Raw genomic sequence first — 13,657 nt, 5'->3', positions numbered from 1 at the left:
AACAAAGAAACTAAAAACACAAAGAACCAGAGAATAACCAACAATCACTATTATTTGTATAGGTTCCCTTCCCGTGTAATTATAACACTAATCAGCCAAATTTCACTTTGATCTATTTTTCCAGCTTTAGACTGAAGGAGGTTTTTACAAGAGACAAAGAAAAAGGATGGAAGGCCCGTTAATGACGGAACATAACATGCTTGTCACTAGACTAAAAACCGAAAATAAATAGTCAAAGAAATAAAAAATAACCAACAGTCACTATTATTTGACGTAGTAAGCAACTAGTGGAGGATTGCGGTAGAGTGGCCGCAGGCCACATTGTGTAAAGACCGGAAACTGTCTGCGGGCCGCTCAAAATCCCGTCGCGGGTCGGATCCGGCCCGCGGGCCGCATGTTGCCCGTCCCTGTGTTAAAGGCATAGTTTATTAGCCTTTAGATAGATCAGGAAACTGATTTGTAGCCATTTTCATTGAACGTTTTTGCCCCCTCCCCTTGTATTGATCAATAACACTCTATTTCAACCCTTGCTTATGTTTTGAAATTTCTACAATACCAATCACTTGAACTAGACAAACGCAATATTGACATCATAATGATAACAAAACAGTACTCAAAATGAGTGATTTGCTGATTAAAAGCTTTTGACTAACGATTTCAAAGATACTTTCATTGTCGAATATTTCTAAAACTAGAACCAATTCGCAAAAACTAAGTGCATTTTCAGAATCAGGGGCCTTGAAATACTCTAAAATGACTCTCATCAGTCTCACCTATTGTCAATTTTTTGTGTTGGCCTGTGTCTGTTAACAGATTTAGCTTCAAAGAAAAAATAATAACTGTTTCTATAGCCTACCTAAAAGAGCAAACATGTCTTTCAATAGAATATATTTCAAAGTACGGTAATGCTATTGTTACATCATTCGAGATAAAGCGCCCGATTTCATTTGTACGACGTACTAAGCTACCGGTACTGAAGTTAAATACAGTATACACATATACAAAAACTATTTTACGATAAATTTATATTTCACAAGTATATTTCAAACTATATTTCATGTTTTCAAGTAAAACCAGTTGTTCTTTTCTTATTGTAACTGTAATAAACTATTAAATATAACAAACACACAAGCACTAACATCCGAAACCAACCTTATATATGTTTTTATATATGCCCTGGAGTTACTAAATGCTTACCACTCTTTGGAATTTCAAGAAGATTTATTTTCTAACTAGACCGATGTTCTTATACCACTGTAGTCAAAAGCCTACTGTAGTCTATCAGCTAAAAATGAATTGCTATCCATGACAACATGTGTTATGTTGTCATAGAGTGTAAAAAATATAGTTTCGACACCATGAAAACACTTCATATAGGCTATCTGCTCATGTGAAGTTGATAATAAATTCTTTGCAGAAGGAAAAGATTTTTCAGCATTAAACGCTTAGACAGTTATAATATGCCATAGACGCATATTGCCCATTAGTTGTAGATCGTTCTGCTTTAAGCTGTTATATTATGTATTTTAAACGTTACACAAGGTAGGATACCAAATCCAGTAAAAAGCAAGCATTCGAATTATCATGTTTTCCATTTACGTTTTTTTTTAATTAAACCGTAGCAAAATATCTATTGCCCATGAGCAAAGTTGTATTGGGGCAAAATTTCTTCACTGTTGCCAAACTTAGTCATTCCTGAGTAAAGTTTTCTGTCATCCTACGAGCAAGGTAGGTTTCTTACAGTGTGGAAAAATTCCCTAATGGTGTAAAAAAACAATCTTAATTGTTTCAATGGTTACAGAAAACCACAAAAAGTTGTGTTTGCACTTTGCAGTGTAGGCTTACATGAAGAAACAAAAATACTTCATTTTATAGGGTTGTCGCATGTCGTCGATACACTTGAAGACAATCACACAGAGCATTTTTGGGATGCTCGAGTATGGGAGAGAAGTCTAAAAAACAACAACTATCTGAAGTTGATTAATGACTTTAAACCAAAGCGGGTGTTAAGACGTTTCACTCGAGCTTTACTGAGTGACAGAGAAAGGTAAGTTTTTAGTTAGTCACTGATTTTCCTTTTGTAAAGTGGGTTATCACACGTTAAAACAGCCTGTCTACTGTGTCATTTCTACAATCGATCATAAATGTGAAATTGCAATAATTTTTCAACAATTTTTTAGTCCATTATGTATGTTAAGGGGCTTATAAAATATTGTATGATGCGCTTGAAAAGATTTGTCAGAATCGTCAAATTGCCTTGTGGAGGTCATTGTTTTTTGTCATCACGTTTTTTGTTTGTTTTGCAAAACATTTTGGTTATCCCAATAAAAAGAATCTTAGAACGATTTTGCCCTTTCTGTGAAGTGTAAATTATAAACTTTCAGTCTACAAACAACCTGAGCCAAGTCCAAGCTCAAACAGAATTATAGCATTTGAACAAGCAAACATTGTGGACTTCTGTAATGTTATTTTTGAGGAAAAAAGCCTCATTGCGTGAGTCATGACCTTATTGCAGAACAATTGACTGTCTTCCACAGAACCCCGTTTAACATAGATTGAGAGAAAATTGCATTTGACATTCAGAAAGATAAAGCAAACCAAAAAAATAATGTCATTTGATATTTTTGAATGGTCAGGTCATTAGTAAATCTGCTACAAGTAAAATGTAATCCTGTACCACTTGTTGCATACGGTAGCCCATCTGCTTAATCAAGTTGCAGGCACTCACCAACCCGCACTGAACCAGCATGGTGAGTAAAGGTTTAAACACACACTTAAAAAGACCCTCAGTACACACACTTAAAAAGACCCTGGCAGCCGAAAAGCAGAGGGTACAAAGAATCTTTGGGTTTTACATCTCTACATATAATGTAAGAAGCTTAAAAGATGAAGACGGGCATTTAACATTCACACACGAGCTAAATGAATTAAGGATGAAACGTGGCAAATAACTGGACTGGCAGAAACAAGACGAAAGAAGAACATCTAGTACAGATTGGAGGAGGACACATGCTCTACACCAGAGGGGAGATACTTCAACAACAAAAAGTTGGTTTCTCAATTCATCAAAGCATAAAACACAAAATTATAGAAATAAAAGGAATTAGTGATAGAGTGGCTTCTTTCATAATGAAACTTAACAGGAAATATTCTATGCAAGTAATACAAATATGCGCACCAACCTCAAGCTATGATAACGAAGAAGTAGAGGATTTGTAAGAGGAAGTAAATGAAGAAATGGAAAAGAATAAAAGTCACTACAAAGTAATCATGGAAGACTTTAATGCAAAAATAGGAAAACATCAACAGAGTGACGGAAATACCACTGGAGTATATGGAGTTGGAAAGAGAAATGCATGAAGGAATAGGATGATCCAGTTTGCAACATCAGAGAAACTGATCACAAATACTCTTTTTCAAAAGTCAAATGGAAGAAAATGGACTTCGAAAAGTCCAAATGGAAAGGTGAAAAATGAAATCGATTCTATTGTAACAAATAAACGGGACATTGCCCTTAATACTGAAGTTATTCAAAGGGTTAGCATTTAAAGTTATCACAGGATGGTTCGCAGCACTATAAAATTAAATGAAAAACAGGAAAGAAGTGGAATAATGAGAATGTCAAAACCAAAGATTGACAATGAAAGATTAATTCAGAGGGCAGATGAATTCCAAATAGAGTTGCAAAACCGTTTTGAAATACTTGAAAGTGACATCACTGATTTAGATAGAAAGACAAAACAATTAAACAGTATTATTCAAGAAAGTGCAAAGAAAGTTGGCGGAATAGTTAAGAGCCAAAGAGAAGAGAAACTCAAACCAGAGACTGAACAGATGCTGAAGAAACGCTGAGAAATATTGAGAGAAACATCTAAAAGCAATATCGAGTATCGAAAGTGATGCAAGAACATACAAAAAAGTATTAGACAAGACCTTATAGTCCGGCAGCCCGTGACGTTTTTGTAACATCATAAGGTACAAAAGGTTTGAGTGTTGTATCAACCTTGCCCCACTGTGGGATGTTCAGAAACCCACATTCGAGGTTTCACTGCTGGGGCGTTTGGGGGCTACGGCCCGGTGAAAAACCCATTTTGGGGGTCAAAAAAACATCATAAGGTACAAGAACAAAACCTACGCCAGAGTTTATGCCTTCACTTGTAGACTTTGGAACAAGTCGATCTGAGTGCCCCAGGTGGGGCATTCCCGAATAAGGGGCCCCCAAAGTTGGGGCAAAATACGTAAAAATAACATCATAAGGTAAAAAGATGGAACTTCTTTCATCAGTTGGGGCATGTTCCACTGAGTTCGAAACAACTTTTCTTATGGCCCCAAGGTGGGGCTTAACCTCATTTTGGGGGTATAACCCCTAAAATTCACAAAATTAACATCATAAGGTACATGGATGAAACCAAGTGTAGGTGATAGTACCTCACTTACGGACTTCAGAACATTAAAATTTGGTCGCCCAAGGTGGGGCATTCCCGAATAAGGGGCCCCCAAAGTTGGGGCAAAATACGTAAAAATAACATCATAAGGTACAAAGATGGAACTTCTTTCATCAGTTGGGGCATGTTCCACTGAGTTCGAAACAACTTTTCTTATGGCCCAAAGGTGGGGCTTAACCTCATTTTGGGGGTATAACCCCTAAAATTCACAAAATTAACATCATAAGGTACATGGATGAAACCAAGTGTAGGTGATAGTACCTCACTTACGGACTTCAGAACATTAAAATTTGGTCGCCCCAGGTGGAGCATTCCCGAATAAGGGCAGGCCTTAAAACTCGTGTTTTTTCCCGGCAGTTATCGTGGCCTACCGAGAGCTCCTTCTCGGCGGCAAAATCTGCGTGCTTGGAGGCCAAAATACAATAACGGTAGCACAAGTAAATAGCATTAAACTTGCAACAATGTTAAAATGATCACTTAGCGTTGTTGAAGTCTGGGCGACGTCCTGCAATAAAATCATTGTACCACGCATTAACTGCTTTATCGGGATTGTAATCCGGTATTGCGGGACCATCTAACGACCCTAAATTGTTTTAACTGCTCGCAGCTCAGTAAATTGTTTCAACTGCATACCGCCTTTCATAAAACCTGACCATTTATTCCGTTATGATGTCACCATTGAGGGTGTGAAGTCACTAACCCACAGCGTTCTCAACTATGAAGACACGTGTTTTACTCACGGATGTCAACTAACCTAGTTCTCCTGTTTAACAACGATTCAATGTCCGACAACATTGAATCGATATAAAAACGACAATATTGCCAGCCGATGTAAATTAGCACTTCGAATTAACACTTCGTTAAAGTAAACATCGGGAATTGCAAACAAGACTTACAGCGCTGGTGATCGCAGCTAGATGTATTCAATACAACAGTAGTGACTATGATGCGCTGACCTAATTCTGCGTCACTCTTTGATGGATGCTACATATTTTCGACATTTAATCCACGACCATTCTATTGCGAAATTAAATAATTGGCTAGAAGAAACCGGCGGCCAAACTTGGCCGACGGAGGAAGTAGCACTGGCGGTCATTCAAGCACTACTTAGCGGCCATGGCCGTCGGCTGCTTTAAGGCTTGTAAGGGGCCCCCAAAGTTGGGGCAAAATACGTAAAAATAACATCATAAGGTACAAAGATGGAACTTGTATCATCAGTTAAGGCATGTTCCACTGAGTTCGAAACAACTTTTCTTATGGCCCCAAGGTGGAGCTTAACCTTATTTTGGGGGTATAACCATTAAAATTCACAAAATTAACATCATAAGGTACATGGATGAAACCAAGCGTATAGGTGATAGTACCTCGCTTACGGATTTCAGAACATTCAAATTTGGTCGCCCCAGGTGAGGCATTCCCGAATAAGGAGCCCCAACGCTGGGACAAAATACGTAAAAATAACATCATAAGGTAGGCTACAAAAATGGAACTTTTATCATCAGTTGGGACGCGTTCCACCGAGTTCGAAAAAACTTTTCTTGTGGCTCCAAGGTGGGGCTTAACCTCATTTTAGGATATACAACCCCAAATTCAAGGTTGTAGCCTATTTAGATGGAACCAAGTGTTTGCAAAACGTCAAAATTTTTTTTGCTTTACCTGAGGATTTTTCCTAGCACAAAGACTGATACCGGGTGCGAAAGTCATAATTCCTTAAGCAACTATAATTTAATATTTCACCGGTTGAAGACTGTAGTGTACAGTAGCATACGTACATGTGGTAGCAAGAGTACCTGTGTGTTACATACGATCTGGCTATTGCAAAACATTCCCTCATCACTCAAGAGCAAGAAAGTCCAAAATGTGTCCATGTGCGCTTGTTCATATTACTGGGTGGTTTCCACATATCCATGGCGTTCTTTAAAGCTATGGGTAAGTACTTGGATGGTTCAGGTGGTTCGTACATCCTAACAGAAGCTGGTATTCTTGCCGAAGGATCCCTTAACGGATTTCTGCTTGGTACTCATTACAATAGGTGCAAACGAATACACGTTCTTTTCGGAACAGCATTAGAAATCTTGCATTTTAATCAATTCTTGTTACAATGCCCTTCTCCTGAAAATCTGGACGAAGAACTACGTCGTTTATGTATTCGTCCATCCCAGTCAACGATTGGCTTTTTGGATGACGATGTTAAAGACTTTTTGAGTTCCTACCAAGAATTTTTAAGAAAAACCGAAACAGGAGAAAATGACCAGACTGCCCAGTACTGGTATGGATACTTAAAACTTGTCAAGACATACCTCCTCTTTGCTCGAAGTATTCATTCTGCAAATCATCAGTTGTTTGTGCACTGCATAGGAGAGATGTCAAGCGTGTTCTTCATTTTCAACCAACCAAATTATGCAAGAGGGATTTTGCGACTGCAGGATAACATGCTAAAAATGGAAGCAACTCACCCTGAAATAAGTGATCTGTTTGAACAAGGCATCTTGTCCGTAAAAAGAACTCAAATAAACTTCTGCGGATGTGCTGTTGATCAAACTTTGGAGCAAACAATCAATGCAGAATCTGCCAATCGACTCACTGGGATTTCGTCTTTCACCAATTCAATTGGTGCCAGACAGAGATGGGCACTTACCCACTTTATGCACCGATCGATCCTTTACAACCTCTATGAAGATCTGGGGATGACATCAGCAGAGGAAGCATCATTTGACCTTCGTCCTTCAAGCACCGATAGAGACCGCAAACATTTGGATAAACTAATGCAAAAAAATAAGCAGTACAGTTAATCCATTTAATGCAAGCTTCGATGTATCCTTTCTATTCAATTTTAGCACAGGAAAAGCAGTCGCTCCTGCCACTTCAAATTTTTATTTGAATGTTTTTCAAAAAGGAACTGAGGATAGAAACAAATTTATAAGTCAATGCCACCAGGGCGCTAGCACCTTCAACAAGTCAACACGTAGAAACAAAATCTGCAACTTTGCTTCTGAAACTGCCGTTGTGAAAAGCATAACCCGCGAAGGCAAATTTTCTAAGTTGAGAATGGAACGCAATTTGATGGGAAGGCTTCTATGTTCAGCAGTAGATCACAAGGTAGACGTGGAATTGATGCTGTCTTACCCCCTCACACCAGTACCACTGTATTTGTGCCATATGATGCAACGATGAAATCAACCCAAAAGTCAATGCTTTTGAAGGCTCTTGAAATCGATAGTATGTTTCTTCTTCACACTCTTGGAGATTTGCCGATGACGTTCGGAGGTGTTGCAAAGACGACTTTGAAGAAATTGTGCAGACACAGTGGGAAAACAATACACGTTGTTTTCGATAGAACTGTATCGCCGTCCATGAAAGATGCCGAGCGAGATCGCCGAGCAATTCATGGCTTCCGCGATCAGCAATACGTCATCGAAGGAGAGGCCATAAAACAACCTGTTAATTTTGCAGCCGCATGAGGAATGACAACTTCAAGCAACATTGGTGCATTTTCTTGTTAATTCTTGAAAATCAGATGAGTATTCCAGCTTTCTCGACTTAAGGTTCTTTTATGCTACACTTGATGAAAAATGTTATGTTTATCGAAAAGATGGCGAAAAAATGTTGTGTGGTGAAGAGGAGTCCTTGTTATCCTACCACGAAGAAGCAGATACGCGCCTAATGTATACCACATCGTCACCGCATGCCAGATGTGAAAAATGTGGTAGTCCGCTCTAATGACACGAACGTTCTGATTATATTGTTGGGAAATTTGTTGTTTGTACAAAAAGACGTAACATATGGATGGAAGGTGGTGTAAAGGCAAACAACACTCTGAGATATATTGACGTATCAAAGCTTGGCAGTACTTTATCTCCAGACCTGCTTCGGTCGCTTCCCGGTTTTCATTGCTTTAAACTTAAAGGCTGTGATCGTACAGCTGCTTTTTCGGGTAAAGGGAAGGCTCGACCCCTTAATATATTGGAGAAAAATGTGCATGCTCAACATGCCTTTGCTGCTTTGGGGTGTTCGAAAAATCTTGATGAAAACATTGAAAAAGGCATTGAAAAATTTGTGTGCCAGATGTATGGATGTAAACGTGGTCATTGCGTTAATGAATTACGATTTAAAAAATTCATTGAGACATACAAACCGAAAGGTTCCAATCCATTGCGACGACGGAAAGGTTCAGATGGAAGCAACTTTCCCCTGAGCAAAACTGTGCTCCATCAGAAAATACTCAGAGCGAATTCCATTTGTGGCATTTGGAATCATGCTGCTGAAAAAGGAAGCTTTTTCCAGACACCAGTTGAAAGCGGCTGGCGTTTGGAAGATGGTAAATTCACTGGTTTGGTTTCAGGGAGATCCAGTTCCGTCCACGCTGGACAACGTTCTGCAAAGTGAGAAGGGTTTGGACCAAGACGGAACAGAATCAGATGATGAAACAACAGAAACGGATGAATGCGACTTTTCTGACGACAAACCTGCAAACCTTTAATGAATAGATGTTTTTGCCTTTCTCCACCTCAAGCATAAATAAACTGTAGGCTATAGCCTACATAAGCAACTTTTTACCTTTATTCTTGTAAACATGGGGATAGAGTATGATTTGAACTTGTATTAATTTTACAGTTTCCACCAGAACTTACGAAACCACATAGAACAAAGTGTTAAGATTGATCTTTTCAAATGGCTGCAAACCGGGGCCAATGGTGCATAGCCTACCCGAGAGAGATTATGCAGGAGGCATGCTTTTTCAAGAAGCCCTTTGACTTGATGAACAGGCCATACGTTTTTAAATAGTTCAATGTGCATCTTTTCGTTCTACTAGTGTATAATTTAACGTTTCTTTCACACGCCGTTCCAGGTTTCGTTATTTTGTAGCGAGCAATTTTTCCATTCCTTTCAGCAGAAGTCACATGTTATTCGAGAAGTCCTCTCAGTTGTTTAAATAAGACCACATAGTGTGATTTGTTCCTGTTCAGTGTTTAGTCTGAGAGAAACTTAAATGTAGGTAGGTCTACGTACAATCAGGGGCGGATTAGCAAATTGAATTAGCCCGGGAATTTAAAAATAACGGTCCACTTCTATCAAAATAGATTTAGCATAAAAATACTCGTTTCACAAACAATTTATTTCATTTCAGAAAAAGTCTTTCACCGGCAATATGATGTAGGCTATAAAGTTAGACATTGCACGTATTTGTATAGCAAGCTTCGATTTGTAACTTGAATCATTGTCAGTGTTATTCAAACAAAGAATAAGGATATAGCGCTACGACTATTGTATTTCAAATAAAATTTTCTTTTGTACATAAAACAGGACAGTGACCCTCTGACCGGCCAACCGGGAACGTTCTCGAATTCCCAGTAGGCTAATGATTAGCCGCCAATCCACCCCTGCGTACAATATGTATCTTCATAGTGATTAATTTTAACCTAATAAGAAAATGTTATGCTGTGTAGATATTATATCTTACATGCTTCGTTGATTTTCCAAAATATTTGCAGACGTTTTGAAATATACACGAGAGACACTTGGTTTTATACCTTATGATGTTAATTTTGTGAATTTTAGGGTTATACCCCAAAATGAGGTTAAGCCCCACCTTGGAGCCATAAGAAAAGTTGTTTCGAACTCAGACGTGGAACATGCCCTAACTGATGAAAGAAGTTCCATCTTTGCACCTTATCATGTTATTTTTACCGGTAGGCTACGTATTTTGATCCAACTTTGGGAGCCCCTTATTCGGGAATGCCCCACCTGGGGCGACCAAATTTTAATGTTCTGAAATCCGTAAGTGAGGTACTATCACCTACACTTGGTTCCATCCATGTACCTTATGATGTTAATTTTGTGAATTTTAGGGGTTATACCCCCAAAATGAGGTTAAGCCCCACCTTTGGGCCATAAGAAAAGTTGTTTCGAACTCAGTGGAACATGCCCTAACTGATGATACAAGTTTCATCTTTGTACCTTATGATGTTATTTTTACGTATTTTGCCCCAACTTTGGGGGCCCCTTATTCGGGAATGCCCCACCTGGGGCGACCAAATTTTAATGTTCTGAAGTCCGTAAGTGAGGTACTATCACCTACACTTGGTTTCATCCATGTACCTTATGATGTTAATTTTGTGAACTTTAGGGGTTATACCCCCAAAATGAGGTTAAGCCCCACCTTGGGGCCATAAGAAAAGTTGTTTCGAACTCAGTGGAACATGCCCCAACTGATGAAAGAAGTTCCATCTTTGTACCTTATGATGTTATTTTTACGTATTTTGCCCCAACTTTGGGGGCCCCTTATTCGGGAATGCCCCACCTGGGGCACCCAGATTGACTTGTTCCAAAGTCTACAAGTGAAGGCATAAACTCTGGCGTAGGTTTTGTTCTTGTACCTTATGATGTTTTTTTGACCCCCAAAATGGGTTTTTCACCGGGCCGTAGCCCCCAAACGCCCCAGCAGTGAAACCTCGGATGTGGGTTTCTGAACATCTCACAGTGGGGCAAGGTTGATAAAATACTCAAACCTTTTGTACCTTATGATGTTACAAAAACGTCACGGGCTGCCGGACTATTAGAAGATTCAACACCCTACAGGTGAAAAATGTAATTGAGACAGGCATCATCATCATCATCATCGGCCATGCCTGAATAAGGCGTCGGCTACCGTGAGTCTCCACAACGATCGATTGTCCATACTTCTAATTAGGTTTTCAAAATTTTGGTTTGTCCATGTTGAAAGATTTTTGAAGATTTCCAAACGTGGACGTCCCCGGTGCCTCTGACCAGGAAATCGCCCCATCATTACCGAGTGTTCAATTCCGCGTTTGCGGTAGACATGCCCGATAAATGTCATTTGCCTTTTTTTGATAGTTGTGATGAGGACGCCAGGGGTGCACCCAGAGCGTCTCCACACTTCTTCGTTAGTGATTTTATCCATCCAGTTAATTCCCATCATTCTACGAATGAACCAAATTTCAGCACTGTTGATCTTCTTCTCTATCTTCGGGCATACAGTCCAGGATTCACAGCCATATAGCAGAACTGACCAAATGTACACATGTAAAATTCTTATTCTAGTGTTTAGAGAGATTGAATTAGATTTCAGTATTTTGTCCATTTTGATGAAAGCCTGTTTGGATTGTGCAATTCTTGATTTTACGTCGCTCCAGCATCGACCATTCGAAGTGACCATAGAACCCAGATAGTTGAAACTATTTACTTGTGAGACTGTTGTATTTTGTATTTTGATAGTGCATACTGGAGTTATTTCTTTTGATGAGATGGTCATGCAGAAGGTTTTTGTTGCGTTCAAATTAAGTCCAAGGTTCGCACTTTGCTTAATGACTATGTCGAGTAAATTTTGTAAACTGAAGTTTGATGTGGCGATTAGTACTGTGTCGTCTGCATATCTTATGTTGTTGAAGTGTTGTCTGTCTACAGAGACGCCTTCTTCGTCATCTAGATGTCGTAAGATCATTTCGCCGTAGAATGAGAAAAGATCAGGTGAAACTACGCACCCCTGTCTAACACCTCTTCGAATTTGTGTCCATTTGCTCAGCTCGCCATCTATCCGGACTGCTGCTGATTGATCCCAGTAGAGATTTCTGAGAAGTCGAAGGTCTTTACCATCTGTGTCTAAGCTGTCAAGCATCTCCATGAGTGGCTCATGTCTAACGCGGTCGAAAGCTTTGCTGTAGTCCATAAAGCAGAGGTACAGGTCTTCCCTGTGTTCTATCGACCTCTCAGCAAGTGTTCTGATTAGGAATGTGGCGTTTCTAGTTCCTTTGTCTTTCACAAATCCGCATTGCACATCTGAGATTTCGGGATTGATGCATCTGCGTAGTCGATGGAGTAAAACGGTCAGAAAAATTTTGGTGACATGACTCATTAGACTGATTGTGCGGTGTAGTTCGCAATCGATCGCCCCGGGTTTCTTCGGTAATGTGATGACGATCGATTGTAATAGGTCTTCCGGAATTTTTCCGCTGTCATAAATCTCATTCGCGATTTCAGTCAACTTTTTTATTCCAAAATCGTCTAAAACCTTAAGGGTTTCTGTATGCACAGCGTCAGGACCTGGAGCTTTTTTCAATTTGGCTTTCTTTATAGCGTGACGTATTTCACTTTCTAGAATCGGTGGTCCATCCATCTCTTTCGATATCGCAGGTTTGTTTCCACGAGCATTGTCGAACAAGTCTCTGATATATTCAGCCCATCTCTCGAGGATTTCATCCTTCTCCAGCAAGATGTTACCGTTCTTGGCTTTGATGCAGCCTGTGCAGGAGTGCACAGAGTTCTTTTGCATCTTCTTCACTTGGATGTGAGCAATGGATGGTCTACGCTCAATCTCGTCACACTGTTGGTTCCACCATCATTCTTTCAGTTGCTTACATCGAGTTTTGATTTCCTTATTTAGTGAGTTGAAATTTTTCAGATCTTTCTTCGATTCTCTTTTCTTCTGAGATTTCGATCATTCTTCTGAGACAGGCAAGGGATTGAAAAATGCAAGATTGCAAAAGATGAAAAAAGGGCATTGATTCCGGCACTCAAGAATGAAGATGGCTCAGCAACATTAAATAGAGAAAGGCTAATTGAAAGATGCGCTGATTTCTACCAAATATTAAATAATCATCAAACACAAAACATCCAGTCAAACAAATTCCTCCAATTCTGCAAAGCAAATTGGAAAAAAGCAGTCAAAAAGATGAAAAACGGTAAAGCACCAGAAGAAGACCACATAGTAATAGAGATGGTCAAAGCAGAGAGTGATATTCTTCTTGAAAAGTTATGTAACTTATTTAATAAATACAATTTGGTGGAGAGGTAAACTTTTTGTTTGTTTATTTAATAAGGTGATCAAAACAGAAAAAGTACCAAAACAGTGGAAGAATGCCATAACTGCTCTCTTCTTTAAAAAAGGAAACAACAAGATCTTGCAAACTATTGCTCCGTTAGCCTACTCTCACATATTTACAGAGGTGGGCAGTAGCGCGCTACTTTTATAGCGCCGCTACTAGCGGCACTACTTTTAGTTGGAGTAGCGGCTGCAGTAGCGGTGCTATTTTTTCTCCAAAGTAGCGGTAGCGGGAGAGGCGCTACTTTTTTTCAGTCGCACTACCGCTACTTTTTAAATTAAATTGAAAAAAATGTTTGTTTTTTTTTGCAATACTGGCGTGGTCAAGCAGCTATATAATCAATTTGGTTGCAAAGTTTCGGTCTTTTCTAGC

At 39.3% G+C, this 13,657-nt stretch overlaps 1 protein-coding gene across 1 annotated transcript in view; it reads left to right on the top strand.

The window, feature by feature from the left end:
* The window catches only part of LOC145788526 (ATP-dependent RNA helicase DHX58-like), a 53,461-nt gene that overhangs the window by 7,803 nt on the left and 32,001 nt on the right, over positions 1-13,657 (top strand). The window contains exon 3 of the mRNA XM_082600288.1: positions 1,876-2,047. Within this exon, the coding sequence (XP_082456414.1) occupies positions 1,876-2,047 (172 nt within the window). The remainder of the gene's footprint in view (positions 1-1,875; positions 2,048-13,657) is intronic.

Source organism: Aplidium turbinatum, chromosome 2, assembly GCF_918807975.1.
Source record: "Aplidium turbinatum chromosome 2, kaAplTurb1.1, whole genome shotgun sequence".
In the NCBI taxonomy this organism is placed as follows: domain Eukaryota; kingdom Metazoa; phylum Chordata; class Ascidiacea; order Aplousobranchia; family Polyclinidae; genus Aplidium; species Aplidium turbinatum.
The sequence above is the reverse complement of the archived record's forward strand: the minus strand, read 5'-3'. Positions and strand labels throughout refer to the sequence as shown.